The following is a 16,229-nucleotide window of genomic DNA, read 5'->3' as shown; positions in this document are numbered from 1 at the left end:
AAGGTACGGTTCAGGTCCGAGCACATCAAACAAGTCACTGGTGGCCGCGCCGCAGGTAAAGCCTCAAAAGTCTCGCGGGATTTTCAAAACGTTATGACCTAGTACACACTGACCACCGAGTTATACAGTACACCACATTGGATCACAGTACACCGAACCCGTATGGCAAGCTTCCAGGTTAGGTCGTCCGTATGGCTTTCATATGGGTGCCTTGCACAGGCCGGCGAAAGGAGTAATGGGTGCGGCTGACTGTGCAGCGAATTACTGTAATAATGCAGTCTGTACTGTAATTAATAGGGGCTCACTAGGCACCACTTAGGGGCTGATGGGGGCAAATTATGATTACCTAGGTAATGATTGCTTGCGAGTCTCGATCTGCTGCGGGCCTGAAGCCACAGCCGCGAGCTTGTTTCTTTGAATTGCTGACGTTGACCAGCTGTGACCCTCTCACGACCCTCTCACGACCCTCTCACCCACTCCCACATCGTCGGTCGCAAGTGATTCTCTATCTGGCTGGTTTCTTTCAGGCCCCGGTTTTAATCTGCAACGAAAAAACCACCTGGGCACCCACCGTCCACTGCTGCAGGCCTTGTCTCGTGCTCCGCCTCGTCTCGCCTTTCTTTCATACGAGCTACGAATCATCCGGATACGTACCAGAGGCACAGAGGCTAAATTGCCCGCACCTGAACCTCCCTTCTTCCTTCCCTACACTCGCAACCCTTCAGCTCAATTCACTCACTTCCTCTTGCCCTGTCCATTCTTCCTGATTCCTTCTTCATTTGATCTTCGTTGCCGCATTCATTCGACCGTCTTTGCTCGATCATCAAGCAGTGGAGAGGCCTTTTTCACGGTGGTCCTGCCTCGAACAAGATCCAGCGCGTTCGTGGCATCTACGCCATCTCATCATCCCACCACCTCACCATTTCCCAGCGACCGCATCATCCGGAATCCATTGGAGTTTGCAGCTTCTGTTTCTCAGCAATTGGACAAGACATGCTGTCATTCCTTTCGTAATTCATCCAGTCGACATTGAACTTCACGGCTTGGGATCCCGCCTCTCCCTCATCCCCACGTGACCTGTCAGCAACAGACGCGCGACACCTATTTGGAACGGCAAGCCTTGCCCAAGGTCAACCACCCAGACCCCTGATCTCGCATTCAACATTGTAAACCCAGATATTATATACCATGGCCACTACCGCTCTGAACGTCACCGAGGCCGCCGTGGCTGCACAGCCCAACATGGGCGGCGCCCAGTTCGCCTCCCATACTTGGCTGGAACCGATTGTACGTCGAATTCCGTTCCACCATGTGATTTTTCTAATCCATCCAGATTGTCGTTTCTATAATGATCACGTCACTCACGGTCAATCGAAAACGAAACTTCCGCATTCTGGAATCCAGCCGAGGCCGCTCACCCACGCGGTCTCTCCTGCCACATGACAGCCAGGAAGTCTCTCCCGACAGCTCTATTGACTCGGATTCTTACCTTTCTGGCGAGTCTGATGTTTTCACGTCGGCCAAATATCCCCCCAAGAAACGAAACTGCTGCGGCACGGTCGTCCGTACCCCCAACTCATCCCGGTTCGCCGACCACATCCACAGCCGCATCTTGCAGAAATTCCCCTTCCTCATCGAAATGTTTTACTGGGTTCTCAACTTGCTGTTCTACACCTTGACCAAGGCCATTGCTCAACTATTCTTTTCTAATTACGACGGCCTTCGTGAACTGGCCCAAGACCACGGCGTCTTGATCTTGGACATCGAACACAAGTCCTGGTTAAGCTTCTTGTTCCCCATCCAAGAATCAGCATTCCAAGCTTGGTTTATGAACAATCATCTGTCGACCATTACTTTCTTGAATCGAATCTATTCTCTTGTACACATTCCTGGCACTGTTACGTATGTCCTGTCCTTTCTCTATGCCTTGCTCATACTGACCTCGGTGTCCAGCTTTCTATCATGGTATTACTTCGCCGCTCCTAATCACGCGACATTCGCCACTGTCCGCCGCACAATGACTCTTGGAAACTTTGCCGCTTTTGCCATCTTCACCGTCTTTCCGACCATGCCGCCTCGATTACTTCCCAAGGAGTTCGGTTTCCACGACACTGTCCGACAGGCCAATGCCGAGTCTGTCTGGGTTGGGGGGAACTACGTCAATCAACTGGCTGCAATGCCCAGTCTACATTTCACCTACGCTTTTGTCATTGGATGTACGCTTTTGTATCATTCCGGCGTGTTCCGACGCACGCAACGTAACGAGCCACGAAAATCTGTTTTCTCGCAAATCTTCTTTTTGGTGGCCGGGATTTCTTACCCGCTGCTGGTGTTGACCGTCATCGTGGCGACGGCAAACCACTACTGGCTAGATGCCGTGGTGGCCATGTTGACGACCACTCTGTCGCTCTTGTGCAATAAAGTCTGGATGTTCCTGCTTCCTGCCGAGGATGTATTATGTTGGATATTGAGGGTCGAGAAGCCGGTGCCTACGACAGGCGATAGATTGGAGAGGCAAAAGGGCGGAAGATACCAGCCCGTCAAGGACGAGGAAGAACCATGAAAGGTTTCTTTGTTTGAACATATTCTAGAACGCAACTTATTCGGTTCTTGGTCGTGTTAGAGAAGGGGGAAGGGGACGACGTCCGCTAGACCGTGTGTCTTGCCAAGCTCTCGAAGACGGCAGTCGATGCTGGGCTGGGAGACCAAGACGCGATGGGGTTGGAGGGGCCTCAGGATCAGGGATGACGAGCCTCTGAGTTGGTTTGACGTCGATGAATATCTAGCCGACCATTGCTATCGCAAGAAACTGGAAGCCGCCGACTCGGACTTGGCCGCGGATGTTATGCTTGGGCCAGGAGTGGTTAATTCCTCACGAACAGCACGACGGACCTTGAAGACCCAAACAAGCTACTGCTCCAGCCTTCAACCCTAGCGATAATATTCGATTAGCACCAGAGACTTGGGCTCGAGCTATCATACCTGCCGAACTCTTCACTCAAGGGCCGATGGGGAACCCGCGGACCATGTTCAATCTAGCTACCACACCCAGGGGAGAATCATATGTTCGTTCCGCTTCGAGGAGTAGAAGCCATTCAGTTGTCAATCCGAATTGATATCAACTCGACTTGACTGTGGGTGGCCTACACCATCTTGGGATGATGTTAAAGGGTAAGCCTATGTGATCAACATGTTATAAAAGAGACTCGCATGTCCGTAGCATAGCGATTGAAACTTGGGGTACAGGGTATGGGACACTGGATGGCACCAAATATAATAGTTTCCAACATTACGATTGATTTCCGTTAGCTTTTCTTTTGGCCGCGAGGCCTTTCATCTATGTTATTCATGCCATGCGTCTTTATGTTATGCCTTCTGAGTCGTCTTTGGGAATGGCTGGTCATGCTGAGCCTGCTGAGGCTGGTGACGCTGGTGATGCAGGTGATGGATCCAGCATCCCAGAAATTCAATGATAAACCGTTCTCGATGCCGAGCGTGGAGGATGCCGTGAGATGAGAGGACTGAGCGGGCGGTTGTCGTAATGCCGTCAAAGTCGATATCATTTTTATTTTCGCTTTCATTCTCGTTTTCATTCTCGTTTTCATTCTCGTTATGAACCTGAGCCGGAACAGGAGCAACGCCGTCGTGGGCGGTTTCGGAGGATGAGGGTGAGTGTGATGTTGAGGGTGTGGATGTGGATGTGGATGAAGTTGCAATACCGAGCAGATTTGAGAGTAAGTATTCAGGGTCGTCGATGATGATGGTCGGGCTGGAGCTGGAGTTGGAGTTTGAGGTCGAGTTCGAGTTCGACTTGGTGCCGTTTTGAGTAGTGAGAGGAATTTGTTGTTGTTCTTTTTGATCTCGTTCTCGTTCTATTTGAACGACATCTGTGTCTTTGCGGAGATCGAGATCCAGATCCAGACCCACAGTCGCGGCTTGCAGTTTCTCGCGGCCGAATGTGGGCGACGTGAGGAGGGCGAGGTAGAAGGGTTCGAGCAGGTTGAGTTTGGTGAGAAATGTGAAGATGGACGTGCGAGTCGCAGTTGCGGGCATGTCGTTGGTACAGGTCTTTGTCTCTGTCTTTCGACTCGTCGTCGTCGTCCCCTTCTTCGTCTGCGTCTTGGCAGCCTCGAGACTTTTTCTGGTCTCAATGGCATCGGTCAAGTGGCCGATCAATTGGTCCTCGTCTATTTGAGCGAGAATTTCAGGCACAGGGCCGGACTGGCGTTGTTGTTCCTCATCATCGTTATCACTGCCGGAGATAGAGATGGGGATGGGAATGGGCCTCGTATAGCCGATGTAGCGCCTGAAAAGCCAATTGCACAACCACGACAGAGCCACGCAGGGCGCGAGCATGGTGTAACCCCACCAGCGGGTCGCCGTGATGGTTGAGGCCGCGCCGGCGACGAGACTCGTCGGTCCAGCTAAGACGGCGTAGATTTTGACCATTCGATACCGTCTGTTGTACGAGCGCAGCGCCGACTCCTGCCTAATACCGGAGGCTCTTTGAGGGGGTAAAGCGTCAGACTTGGATTCGGACAAGCCAGAGCCGCGGTTGCCGTTGAGGTTGACGTCGACCTTGGTTTGCTTCGCAGCAAATGCCATGCGCGCGGTGCGCTGGTGTCGACTGGCGCGCTGGTACACGTAAGCCGACCAGACGGCGCGCAGGAGGCCGGCCAGCGCGGCGGGTCCGTTGCCAATGTATCCGGACAGCAGGTTGCTCGCGAGGAAGACGTCGTGGTTCGCGCCGCCGATGGCCATGAGCGTGCCCACGCCGACGAGCACGGCGCCGAAGCCCATGGTCACGTCCATCATGAGGCGGTCAATGATTTCGGTGCCGAGTTCGAAGGTGTTGACGTCAATGTAGACGCGCAGCGCGAAGGCGTGGGGTTGGGCCTGGTCGAGGCCTGCGTTTGGAGGTGGTGGCCGGGGCCGGGCAGTGGTTCTCACGTCGGTAGAAGTACTGAGATCTTCCTTTTCTGCGTCCGCGTTCGCATCGGTGGTGCCGGATTGCTGGCGGTATTGTGGACGAGATGACAAGGAGTGGAGGGTTCGTCGCTCGCGACGGAGTATGCATACATTCTGCCAGGCTAGGTGGGCATCGTAGATGGCGACAACGGCGAAGAACAGCGCGACGCAGCCTCCTATGCCCATCAAGGCGGCGGCGAAAGCGGGCACGGGGACGTCGTTGAACACGTTGGCCGCAAAGTCGCCTGCATTGGCCAGTTCGAGAAAACCGGCTAGTGGGAGTAGACTGTTGCGCAAACTTGTCTGCGAGAGGAGAGTGTATCGATATCGGCCCGTGAATCTGGATTTGCGTCGGAGGAACGTTAGCGGTGCGTTGGATGTCATGAAGGTGTCGCTGTTGGTGCCGGCGTTGAAGTTGGTATTGGTATGTGCCTCAGGTATCATGAGACCTGGATGGGATGAGGAATCCATCTTTTCGTTCATGACGGGCTCCGGCGAGCTGTGAGTCTTGCTCGTCTCATCCTGCGGTTTTACATCATGAGGTGATGGTAGGGCTGTTGTGTTTTCGTTCGTCACTTTAGCGGCCGTGCTGTCCACTGTGATGTCTCGTCTCATGTCGCTGGAAGGTAACGGCCATGAAGTATTGTTGTGTTCCTCCATCTCATATCATCGGTTTTCGAGAATGCCTATCCGCGATGACAGTGACGGCCGCGTTTCAAGAGGCCTCCGACCATGCACGACTTCCTTCCAGAAGGGAGAGACAGATATATTCGCATCGGGTAGTTGAATGGGCGAGTGCAATGATCCTCTAGAAATATCGGATCCTGACTTACGCGGCGCTCTCGTAATCACGGTGGAAAGGAACGTGAGACTCGATCGAGCCGACGTGATATCATGTCTCTAAAACAAGCGACGGGTCGACGAAAGAAAAGTAAAAGCACCTACTGTCCGAGGGATCCTGATTCATCATCAGCTTGTTGGGAGTTTCGCGCATTATCGGGTCTGATTTTGGCAACGATCCAGTTCCAGTTCCTCGTGTGGCGCTGGGGTTTCCGGGTAGACGCAAGCCCAGACCAGACGTTGTTTTTGCCTGGCCGCAAGAGCAGAATAAAGAGTTTGATGTGACCGTGCACGTTGTATTCGGATGGCTATAAATAGAACTTTGGGGCCCGACGTTGGGGGTTGTCGTATACTGTCCAGGACTTGGGCTGATGAGCACTTTTCTCGATATGCATGTTGTTGCTCTGCTGTCCATGTACTCGAATGATTCCATTTTCATAAGGAAGCGATGCATTGAAGCCCTGACCCAGGGCCTGATCATGGCCATCTACATAAGGTAGGTGCAACATAGGTACTGTGGGGTGGTTACTGCACCAGTCGGGGACTGTCGTGAAGCCAGTTGACACGTGCACGGGGGCTATTGAATGGGCTACCGGATGGCTGATATTTCTCCTTCTTCATCTTCATCTTCATCCTCATCTTCAGTTGCCGATAGACTCACACTCCTCGTTCGTACGATCATGTCCTTCGCTGTGAGCCTGCTCAAAACAAGAACCTGCTGATGTTATCCGCCGTCCGCCTGTACCATTTGCCCGCCTTCGCGAAGATCCCAGAGAACTGCCAAAAGTCAGCTTAATAAGAAGTCCACGCCCACGTATGGGGCTGAGGTGGCCGCACCTGATAACCGACTCTTCGCCTTGACCCGTCGAGTCGGGATTGCACGATGGCTTCTTGCATGTTTGCAGGCACCCTTTCGTCCGTTTCATTGTAGATTTTGACCTCGAAGCCGATGACTTCTCCTATCGTTGTCTCTTTCCCGAGATGTCTGATCTTAATCTGCGTGGCGACCAAGCAAGCCCAGTATAGTACGCCGCCTGCGATAATCAGAAAGAAGGTCGCTGGCCACCAGAAACGAGATATCTTTCCAGGGCTGCGTGGCTTCGCTCCCAAGATCAGAATCATGAGGTTGCCCACCAGGAAAAGCAGGGGCAATGTCCAGCGAACGAGCTTGTTCGTGAATATCGTGGGTTGCCATCCGGGCCAAGTCTGCCGCATTCGTGCCTTGAGTCGATACAGACCCAGTGCGACCGTTGCTAAGAATAAGGCATCAGCGCAAGTAATCTCTGTGGGACCAAAAATGCTTCACTCACTTCCAACGATGATATGGCCGTACGTGAAGAGGCCAACTGCGAACGTGTAGCCATCAGCACTGACCGGGCAGAAGATGATGAGAAGTGTGGAAGATAGCCAATGCAGGACAAGTGCACCCTTGGGCGTGTTGATGTCTTTCTGAAAGAACTTGTAAAATGGTATGATTCTCTGCACCGCGATGGCTTGCTTGACTGCAACATGTCAGTTCGTCGAAGAGAATGCACGAAGCAGGATGATCTACCTTTGGAACTAGTGAAGGTGACTGCAAGAAGATTCCCAAAAGCTGAAAGCGCAATGCAAACCTTCAAGCCTAGAGAAGAACCGAATGCCTGGATATATCGTCAGAGTGTTTCATGGGGCGTTGTTCCGCTCTTTCGTACCCTTGGAGCGAATAGAATTGCGATACCAAGATCGGTATCATTGTCTGTGATTGTCGCATAGTCGCAAGCAACAAACTATTAATTGTCAGCTAGACGCAAGACTTGGGCGGGATGGAGTCCGTACATATGCCGCAGTCACTAGGAGGTATAAGCAGGTAACCAAGCCGACAGCCAGAAGAGCGCCTCTTCTCAATGTCTTTGAAGGAGCCCTGATTTCCCCAGCAACCTACCGAGTGTTAGCTGAGCGTCATCTGGATCTGTGGCAGCTGTGCATGGTTCCAATATGCTGCTTTGGGTAGGTAGTCCTTACGTAATTTGCATTTTCCCATCCTTGATATGCGTAGAAGATGAGCACCATAGCAGAGAGGCCATCTCCCGCACTTCTTTTACCATGGGTTTTGCCAAAGTCTGCCAGGCCAGATTCATCTTTGGTTGACGCCTTCATCCCAGCGATAAACACTGTAAGCAATAGGACCGTCTTGAATATCGCAAACAACTTGTTCATGAACAACCCAAACCGGTTGGAGAAGTAGTGGAGAAGGCAGACCACCGAAAGCACGGCGACAGCAATGAACCTCACGAGTCTGGTGTCGAGATCACTCATTTTGGTAGCGGAGGGGTCGCTTGCCAGAATGGTTTGTTTGGAAAATGTGACGGCGTTTCCGTATGAGTTCCCCAAGCACAAGAAGAATGCAGCAAAAAGTATAGTCGACAGGAGTTCGGGAGTAGGGTAAACCTCGTCAAGCTGGCAGGCACTCAGTAGCCGAACACGATGTGTCCTCGGTACTCACATAGATCAATTCACCTCCATTGAAAGGCAAGGCGCTGCCAAACTCGAGGTAAACCAGGATGCTATGTTTCTCGTCAGGCCAACGAGCGAGAACGGAGATCGGTGTGCTCACAACAGCAGCGTGAATATACCTCCAACGAGCCAAAGCACCAGGCTGATAGGCTTTGATCGTGTGTATGCTAACACGGCCCCCGGAGTTGTAAAAATACCGGTGCCAACCTGCCGGATTGTTGTCAGCGGATGCGCACGCCAATAGAGGGAGAAGTTCCCACCATCTTGTTAAGTATTAGAGAAGCGACGTCAAGAACTGTGAGATTTCTCCTTGGAACGATCGTCTCGGCGTCGCTTTGCCCATCGGAACCCCGCCTGCTGTGAGACCTCTGCATGGAAAGCAGGATCGCATCCCCTTCGGTGGCATCGCTCGAGTGGGCGGTTCCTGCAAGTTTGTCGCAAGTTTTCTCCTCTGCTGTTGCAGCGTCATGCCCAATGCCGTCCAGTTGTGAAATTTCCTCCGGGTCATCAATTTGGACAGGAACCACTGCGTTTGAGTCCTCGTAGTCTTGGGCACAGATCAAGGGGCTTGCTCGAACATCGTCGTGGTTGCGGACGCCACCACGAATGTCAGGGACGGATCTTGATCTCACTGAGGAGTCGGATTTGGGTCGCCGCAATCGGCGCAGCTCATGGCCAGGTGGAAATAGCAGATCCGAAAACCGTTTCGACATCTCAGGCGTGTGAATCACCCGCGTGCGAAGACTAGATCTTGGGATGAGTGGTGCTTGCAGGAGTAGAAGCTCGACGCCCCGAGGGACAGGAGGGTCATAATCTGAGTGGCCTACGTGAACAATCGCTGAGGCGCCCCGGGAAGTCGTCCGCGTGGACAATCAGGCTGAACTTGACTTGGAAAGCCACCACGGCTAGAGATCGACCAGGACAGGGGTCTCCTGCAACAAGGAGTAAGTGACTCAAGGCACGTTCAAGGGTAACCGGTGAGCCACGAAGCCTTGGCTCATGCATCTGTCTTGGATCCAGACGCCTTCGGTATGCCTTGCAGTCGAATACTGTGCGTGGCCACGAAAGGCAAACCGGCTAATCCAAGCCCCATGCACCCTGATTTGCCCTTTCAGCTCGCGTTCAGCCATCTTGCAAAGATAAAGTCGGTCTGGTGGTCGTCCAAGGTCGTCCAATGTCTCAGTTTCCCGTTGCAGAGCAGGCTTCTGGCAGATAGATGCTATGTCGGCTCAGACCACCTCTCGTTATATTACTCAGGTGCTGGAGGGAAGGTAAAGAAGAACCACAGCTCCAGCGAGTACACTTCTCACATTGCTATAACGCTAGGTATATCAAACCTGCGGTCTTGAAAAATTTTCTCGATGAGAATGCGACTACTTTTGGTCCTCTGCGCTTCGTAAAGGTGGGTGTGGGTGGGTGGCTCTCGCTAGCAGAGTGGCATTGACTGACACGAGGTTAGGTTGATCGCGATAACAAAATCACTGTTTCGGTTCTGAGGGCATTGACGGAGGTAAGTCCTTATGGAATGAGGGTGTCGACTGCTTCCCTGCTTGTTGCCTGACTTACGGGTGAAAAGACAGAGATTCTGGATCTGCAGAAGCAAAGCTATCCGGAAAAGTACCGCGACCCCTTTGAGGAGCCTGGTGAGCCTCGCCAATCTCAACGAGGTGGTACAGTATTCCGTAGGCGTAGTGGGGGCCACTAGGCTGGTTGGCGGATATTTCCAGGTGCGCTCCGGGCCTTGCTAGGCTTGGCCGCCACTGTCTCGACTGTTATGGACGCCTGGGAGAACATTAGCCTAGTGAGCCTGGGCGCAGAATGCTAAGTAGCCCCGGAACGCACAGGCAAGGCACAACAAGGGAATCAAGGGCGCCTTCTCTTCCTATCACAATAGCGTAGTGATGGTAGTACTCCGTATCAGGACTTCAGCTGCACCATATCAAATCGGCGTACAAGATCTTCAGCCTCGGTATTGGAAACCGCAGTGTTTTAACTAGTCGAGGTGTTTGTGACACCTACTGCATGGCTTCATCGTGTTGTGTGTGAGGGCTATGCCAGTCTCCGGATACCAGCTAAGATACTTCTCTCTCCTCCCCTTGGGTATTGAAAACAGAGCTTGCGCAAATCCCACACTGGAAAATGTTCAAAGACGTACCTAGCTGGGCGCTTTATCCGCAATCATTGTCGCCTTCAATCTGTGATCCATATACGTACGATTTGGTGCAATATGGAAGACTTCTCGAGGAGAACTCCAGCCGCCTGTTCGTGGCAGAGGAGGAGATGCGCATAAAGATTATCGAAGTTGGGCTGCAAGGTGGACAACAGCCTCTCGGAGCGTTGGATAGATTGCTTACTCCATCCAGAGTTGATAATCAGCACCCTCGAACAACTCGAAAACTACTTGGCTTCGTCGCAATTCAGTGGCTTGCGCATCATGTGGGTTGTAACAACCAGATGAGTATCAACGATGAAGATTGATCCATGACAGACTGGTACCTCAGAGGTTTTCCTGGGATCGTCTCATGATCTCTGGTTGTGCTTTGCGGAGACTTGCGCACCATCTCGACATCTTCCCGCCCTTCCTCGACCTTTTGCAGGCGTTCGGCGAGCGGACCTCGTCCGACAGTGATTCGGTTGGCAGCCATCGTTCTTATACCCGTGGCCAAGCCTTCGGTAAGTGTCATAGTGAGCTATCGGGGCCCAAATCATGGGGCCCCGGCAAAACTCAAGTTGAACGACACTGACGCGTTTCCTAGAGTGCACTTATCTGGTCAAGACTGCTGAAGAGCATGGTCGTGACGATGTCGAGGATCCCTGGTCGATCCGTCAGATGGGCGTCTACTTTCAGCACGATAGTCAACGAGATACCAGCACGCTCATTGTCATCAACCCCTTGCGAAGCTTTCTACATCGCCTGAAAGCCGCCCAGAACGATACAGGGGGTGTGCCAGGATGGCGCGAAATCCACAGACTTGCGCTGTCATGTTCAACACTTCCATGGAAGGCATATGTCAGTCATTTAGAGTCACAGATGACCCAATTGGTATGTTTGTCACTATCACTCTTTCCCGAGCAACCTGGAACAGCGTCTGCCGCCTCAACCCATTCCTTCGTGCGAGGTCTTAGACATTATACTGACAGCTGCACTGTCGGTCCAGAAAACTAGAGCACACTTATCGAGCGTCTCGGAGAAAGAACCAACAACTTCCTCGCCCGTCGTGAGGATCGAATTCGAGGACACTCAAGACGTCAAAGTCCTTGAAGACAAGCTATACAAGATCCGTCACATCTTGAACGTGAACCTAAAAATATGCAAAGAAGTCGGCGACCTTTTCGGCAACAACGAGCTCTTTCAGCATCCAGCTACAGTGCAGCCAAGCTCCTTAGGATCGGCGACTACCAACTTTGTTAGAGAGATGGAAGAGCAGCTGGAACGTGTGCTCACGCTCAAGCAAAGAACTGAAGCAGTGTCTGATCTGGTAGTCCTCCTGTTACGCTCCCGGCCCTTCCCCGACGCTGACCCTGACATTAGATGCAGAAAATCATTGCATTCCGCGCTCTTGCTGCGCTCAAGACAAGTAGCTCAATGTCTACTGAGATAGCCCGTCTCGCGCAGAGTGACAATAAGATGATGATCGATCTCGCTACCAAGTCACGAGACGATGCGCGCACTTTGAAGACGATCACAATTCTGACCATGATCTACCTCCCAGCAGCTTTCGTTTCGGTAAGTCAATCATCAGGCGGCTGCGGCTGACATGTACTGAGGTTAAACATAGCAGTTCCTTAGCATGGGCTACCTCGACGTTCGTTACGCTCCGCACAGCATAAGCCTGCATTTTGCAGGGGAAATGTGGATCTTTTGCGTCCTTACCGTCCTTCTTCTCGGTTTGACAGTTGGATCTTGGCTCTGGGTCGAAAGGCGTCGAAGGCAACGCGACAGTCTTTGGTCGCGTTCGCGGACCAATAACTCGGATCGTGTTGCTGCAGACCCGGAAGACGAATGCTGATAGTTCTCCCCTTGCGCATCCCATCGCGTTGCTCGAAAAGAGGCTACTGAGCACAGACGATAGCATGTCTCACTCTCGAGGTGCAGTGACTGTGGTGGCTGCATTTCGGGGAGAGGCAGCGTGCCTCAAACATACCTCCCTGAATGCTATTTTTGCCTCCATCTCCTTATCTCTCCCGCACAACAAGGGGCAATACGAGCACCCAACTAACTTACTCCACACCTGCATCATCCCGCCAGCGGCCTGGTGGCACCAGCCTGGTGAGCCTGTCGCCTGCCAAATGCAGCGAGTGTCTGGCTCCCTGCCGCAAACTCTCATCAACCCACAGCCTTTCGCGCGAGTGAGACGATGGTTGCCATTCTGTGTGACTTGCCACCTTGATACCCCGGTGCTTGAGGCTCATTGCACCGCCCCTGCCTCGCCTTGCACGCTTGCCTTGTGACAAACGACGTCAGTGGCTCCTCTCACACCTTTCAGTCGCTCGTACCTGAACTTGCCAGACATTCTCGGCCTGCGGTCTTCTTATTCTAGATGCTTCCCATGGCCACAGAGAATAAGTTGACAGTCACGACGGTTACAATGCAGCACGTGTGTTATCATGTCAAGCGCCGTCACTGAGGAGCCTCGGTGCCGCCTCGCCCGGCAAGACATAGGCAGGTTGTATGTGAAGGCCGGTGACAGCCCCTCCCAATACTTCTATCCTCGAGACAAACTCCGTGGCTACCTCACCCGAAGCAAGGTCGGTTGGATCTTGCAATGTCCCTGTCGCAACTGCAGACGCCACTACGCAAGCTTTGGAAGGAACCATGCCCCTACCGAGTTTATCGACCGAATCGTTGGCCCAGAAAGCGACAGCGGAGCCATAAACGATCCTGCGAGAACCGCATACTCTCTTTTCGGCCTTCTTACCTACATCGAACATCCAATGCTCATCATCGGTTTCATGATGAGAGAATGGTACGATATTCACCTCCTACCGGTCACATTTCCAGCGGACTCGCTCAGGTCAATGTGCCGTGAGTTTCTCACAAAGGAAGGACCGGCGACGTTTCAACAATTTGAACATCAGTTCAGCACAACCCTCCGGCATTTTGCAGTCCCGATGATGAACTCGGGCGCCTACTCTGTGTATGAAGAGGACACCATCCTGCCTTTTCTCAAACTGCAGAAGGTTAAATCGCAAGGAGCACACAGCCGTGTCTATGCCTTTGAGATATACGAAGAGTATCGCAAGTTTGCCGTAAGTCGCCTGGCACGACGTGGTGATCTTGACGTTGATGACATGTAGGACGCGATTGACGTGACTAAATTCGCCAGGAAAGAGCTCAACAAAGACAGCGAACTGGCCTTCCACCTGGAAAACAAGAACCTGAACGTGGCAAACCTTTTGCAGGATGACCACATTGTTAGAATGATCAAAGCATACAAGCACGGTGATACCTTCAACCTCATCTTCCCGTATGCGAAGGCAAATCTGGATGACCTCCTTCGAGACCGACAGTCAGATCTTGTCGAGGCTGTTCCGGGACCCGTCGAGTCCCGGCATGTGTGGAAACAGTTGTTGGGAATCGCGAAAGCCCTTCATAAAATCGGTGGCCCCCAAGGAACCGATTCTCTTTTCCCTCAGCATCCCCGTCCGGAACATCGTGGCGTTCACTTCGACCTCAAACCATCAAATATCTTGATTAATGACAAGAATGTGTGGATGATATCTGACTTCGGGCAAACAGTCTTCCGACCAACGAGCGACAGCTCCTCTCGTGTGGTCAACCAAGGGGGCACCCTGGCATATGCACCTCCAGAAATGGATAACATTGACGCGAAATCCAGTCGTCGCTACGATATCTGGTCGCTTGGCTGCATCGCTCTGGAAGTTCTTGCCTTTGCTCTCCTTGGCCCCCGCGGCTTGAATGGCCGCGATGACTACCCAGGCTTGGACCAGATACGGCGCACCAGCTCTTCTTCCGGCGGTCAAGAGGACGATGCATTATGGTATCGAGAAGGTGACAGAGGTGAATATGGAGTCAAGCCGGCGGTTTTTGATTTCATGCGGTTCTTGGAGGCAACCGAGTCTTTGCAACAACGGTCAAGCAGTCTTTCTTTCGTGAGCCGGATCGTGGATGTGATCAAGAAAATGCTGAAACCGAAAGCCGATGACCGGATCGACATCGGTGAAGTTATTCGATTACTGGAATCAGTCATAGAAGAATCGAACGACGACGCACAGGGACAGCAAATTGTTGCTGAGTCAGGAGAAACCTCAATCGGAGAGCCTGAGCTGCAATGCATACGGTGAGTGATGACAGACAGAACTCACTTCGGTCCAACCGCCCAGAATAGCAGCCGCTGACGCTTGTCTAGACCGTGGCACTGGAGACATCAGCAGTGGAAACGGGCCAAGATTGGAGTGTTTGAAGACGCTCAGTCAAATCTTAGGATATGTACTGTGACAAGCCATGTCGTCAGTGAAGAATATCGTGAGTTCAACATTTGAAGCATTGACTGCTCGCCGTTGCTGACATGACCCAGTCAAAAGGGCAAGAGTTCGACTGGTCCCGGCATATGCTTTCTACGACCCCTTTGCTCCATGGAGCTCCCAAGAGGCCATCTACTTCTCTGACCTCGATCACTCCGGTATTTCCAAGTACGTCGGATCAATATTCGGCTTCACCGAAGAAAAAGGTTGTCCCCCGTCCCACGTCGGATTGTGCTTGGAAGCTGATGATCCTGAAGGCGCCCTTACCATGCAGGAGCAGCTGACTGGACACACAATCGAGGCCAAGTAGGTCAACAAATCGGACAACCCTTGCAAATACTGACTTCGGCCAGCTTCGCAGTGAAGAATATAAGATATCGAAGACACAAGTCCCTTTCCCAGCAATTCGCGCACTTTATCCGCCGACTTGAAGATGAAGAAGATGATTTGGACCTTGGTATGGGCCGGGTGCAACTCTGGGTTGAACAGTCTGGTTCGGACTTTGAGGTCAGTAGATCACCACCATCTTCTTATTGACTTTAGACTCTTCAATTGACTTGCAAACAAGGCTCGACAGAAGAGCCTGCTTCCGGCCACGACTCCCACGCGTCCTGTGAGAATCCAACCTCATCAACGAGCCGATTATCGCATCGTCCCACCTCGTCGTCTTGTGATATTCATTCGCAAATTAAAGGCTTTCATTACTATCTTAGGTATGAGCAAGAGCCGGCCCTATTACTTTCCTGCGATGCAGCTGACGAAGAGCGCCCAGTGGACAAGAACTGGTTTGAAGATCCAGACCGGACAGATTTATCCCCTACTGCAATGCGATTCGTTCCACGGACAGCGAGTCGAGACCCTTCATTTACGGCCTCTTTTTTCCGACAGCCAGATTTCCGGGAGCAGGGTACATACCCTGGTGTACCACTTTGCCCTGAAATCCTCCGCTCAATGGAGCAGCAATCAGGCTTCGTGTCCGAGTTCGTACAGGTTGAATTGACTTTCGAAACCGAAGATAACAGACTGGCAATGTCCCGGAAGTTCCTGGCCGTCAAGAAGGAATGGAGAGCCAAGACCAAAGAACTCGAGAAACAACCTGGGTATACTCCTGTGATTCCTCCAATGAATCACCCAGTGCCATTCTCTGTGCCAGACCATGAGCCTAGGCATAACAAACGTGCCAAGTCACCCTGGTTAGTCTTCCGGAAGAGGACCACCACCGCCAACACCATCACCGAGCGAGCTGTTCCTCCACAAACACCAGTACCAGCAAACCCGCTGCCGCGAAGTCAATGGCGGCCGGATCCACACAGAGGAGGTGGTAGAGGAGGAGTACGGCCTGGTGGGCCTCGAAAGAAAGCCACCAATGCCTCATTGCCACCTTCTCAAGGCTCCAATGAGGATGAAGACGACTGAGACCAAGGTCGCATTGCCTGGATGTG

General features: G+C 52.4%; 6 protein-coding genes across 6 annotated transcripts; 4 read left to right on the top strand and 2 right to left on the bottom strand.

The window, feature by feature from the left end:
- Nucleotides 1–605: 605 nt before the first annotated feature.
- PV05_06785 (uncharacterized protein) lies at nucleotides 606–3,308 on the top strand. Its single transcript, XM_013459555.1, has 3 exons — nucleotides 606–1,287; nucleotides 1,334–1,902; nucleotides 1,954–3,308. Exons 1-3 carry the CDS (start codon nucleotides 1,189–1,191, stop codon nucleotides 2,561–2,563), a joined length of 1,278 nt encoding a protein of 425 aa, XP_013315009.1. The 5' UTR covers nucleotides 606–1,188; the 3' UTR covers nucleotides 2,564–3,308.
- PV05_06784 (uncharacterized protein) lies at nucleotides 2,968–6,033 on the bottom strand. Its single transcript, XM_013459554.1, has one exon. It carries the CDS (start codon nucleotides 5,626–5,628, stop codon nucleotides 3,367–3,369), a length of 2,262 nt encoding a protein of 753 aa, XP_013315008.1. The 5' UTR covers nucleotides 5,629–6,033; the 3' UTR covers nucleotides 2,968–3,366.
- Nucleotides 6,034–6,292: 259 nt separating this feature from the next.
- PV05_06783 (uncharacterized protein) lies at nucleotides 6,293–9,867 on the bottom strand. The gene is made up of 10 exons (XM_013459553.1): nucleotides 8,562–9,867; nucleotides 8,402–8,508; nucleotides 8,291–8,351; nucleotides 7,810–8,244; nucleotides 7,624–7,725; nucleotides 7,500–7,574; nucleotides 7,361–7,448; nucleotides 7,119–7,310; nucleotides 6,646–7,061; nucleotides 6,293–6,585 (listed from the first exon to the last, which is right to left on the bottom strand). Exons 1-10 carry the CDS (start codon nucleotides 9,012–9,014, stop codon nucleotides 6,511–6,513), a joined length of 2,004 nt encoding a protein of 667 aa, XP_013315007.1. The 5' UTR covers nucleotides 9,015–9,867; the 3' UTR covers nucleotides 6,293–6,510.
- Nucleotides 9,868–10,823: 956 nt separating this feature from the next.
- Nucleotides 10,824–12,058, top strand: PV05_06782 (uncharacterized protein; the record flags this gene model as incomplete). Its single annotated transcript, XM_013459552.1, has 4 exons — nucleotides 10,824–10,974; nucleotides 11,058–11,344; nucleotides 11,460–11,780; nucleotides 11,834–12,058. 4 exons carry the CDS (start codon nucleotides 10,824–10,826, stop codon nucleotides 12,056–12,058), a joined length of 984 nt encoding a protein of 327 aa, XP_013315006.1.
- An 851-nt stretch (nucleotides 12,059–12,909) lies between these two features.
- Nucleotides 12,910–14,607, top strand: PV05_06781 (uncharacterized protein; the record flags this gene model as incomplete). The annotated part of the gene is made up of 2 exons (XM_013459551.1): nucleotides 12,910–13,551; nucleotides 13,600–14,607. The coding sequence occupies 2 exons, from the start codon at nucleotides 12,910–12,912 to the stop codon at nucleotides 14,605–14,607; spliced, it is 1,650 nt and encodes a 549-aa protein (XP_013315005.1).
- Nucleotides 14,608–15,359: 752 nt separating this feature from the next.
- Nucleotides 15,360–16,203, top strand: PV05_06780 (uncharacterized protein; the record flags this gene model as incomplete). Its single annotated transcript, XM_013459550.1, has 2 exons — nucleotides 15,360–15,500; nucleotides 15,560–16,203. Exon 2 carries the CDS (start codon nucleotides 15,613–15,615, stop codon nucleotides 16,201–16,203), a length of 591 nt encoding a protein of 196 aa, XP_013315004.1. The 5' UTR covers nucleotides 15,360–15,500; nucleotides 15,560–15,612.
- Between the last annotated feature and the right edge of the window lie 26 nt (nucleotides 16,204–16,229).

This window comes from Exophiala xenobiotica, assembly GCF_000835505.1.
Source record: "Exophiala xenobiotica strain CBS 118157 unplaced genomic scaffold supercont1.4, whole genome shotgun sequence".
Taxonomy (NCBI): domain Eukaryota; kingdom Fungi; phylum Ascomycota; class Eurotiomycetes; order Chaetothyriales; family Herpotrichiellaceae; genus Exophiala; species Exophiala xenobiotica.
This window is presented reverse-complemented; position numbering and strand designations above follow the sequence as displayed.

What these genes read in the sequence shown, in the direction of transcription:
- PV05_06785 (XM_013459555.1), top strand. Translation starts at nt 1,189, where the DNA reads ATGGCCACTACCGCTCTGAACGTCACCGAGGCCGCCGTGGCTGCACAG. An exon ending in ATACTTGGCTGGAACCGATT is followed by an intron (nt 1,288 to 1,333) that starts GTACGTCGAATT and finishes TAATCCATCCAG; the next exon opens with ATTGTCGTTTCTATAATGAT. An exon ending in CACATTCCTGGCACTGTTAC is followed by an intron (nt 1,903 to 1,953) that starts GTATGTCCTGTC and finishes CTCGGTGTCCAG; the next exon opens with CTTTCTATCATGGTATTACT.
- PV05_06784 (XM_013459554.1), bottom strand. Translation starts at nt 5,628, where the DNA reads ATGGAGGAACACAACAATACTTCATGGCCGTTACCTTCCAGCGACATG.
- PV05_06783 (XM_013459553.1), bottom strand. Translation starts at nt 9,014, where the DNA reads ATGTCGAAACGGTTTTCGGATCTGCTATTTCCACCTGGCCATGAGCTG. An exon ending in GATGGGAAAATGCAAATTAC is followed by an intron (nt 7,726 to 7,809) that starts GTAAGGACTACC and finishes AACACTCGGTAG; the next exon opens with GTTGCTGGGGAAATCAGGGC. An exon ending in CACCTTCACTAGTTCCAAAG is followed by an intron (nt 7,311 to 7,360) that starts GTAGATCATCCT and finishes GACATGTTGCAG; the next exon opens with TCAAGCAAGCCATCGCGGTG.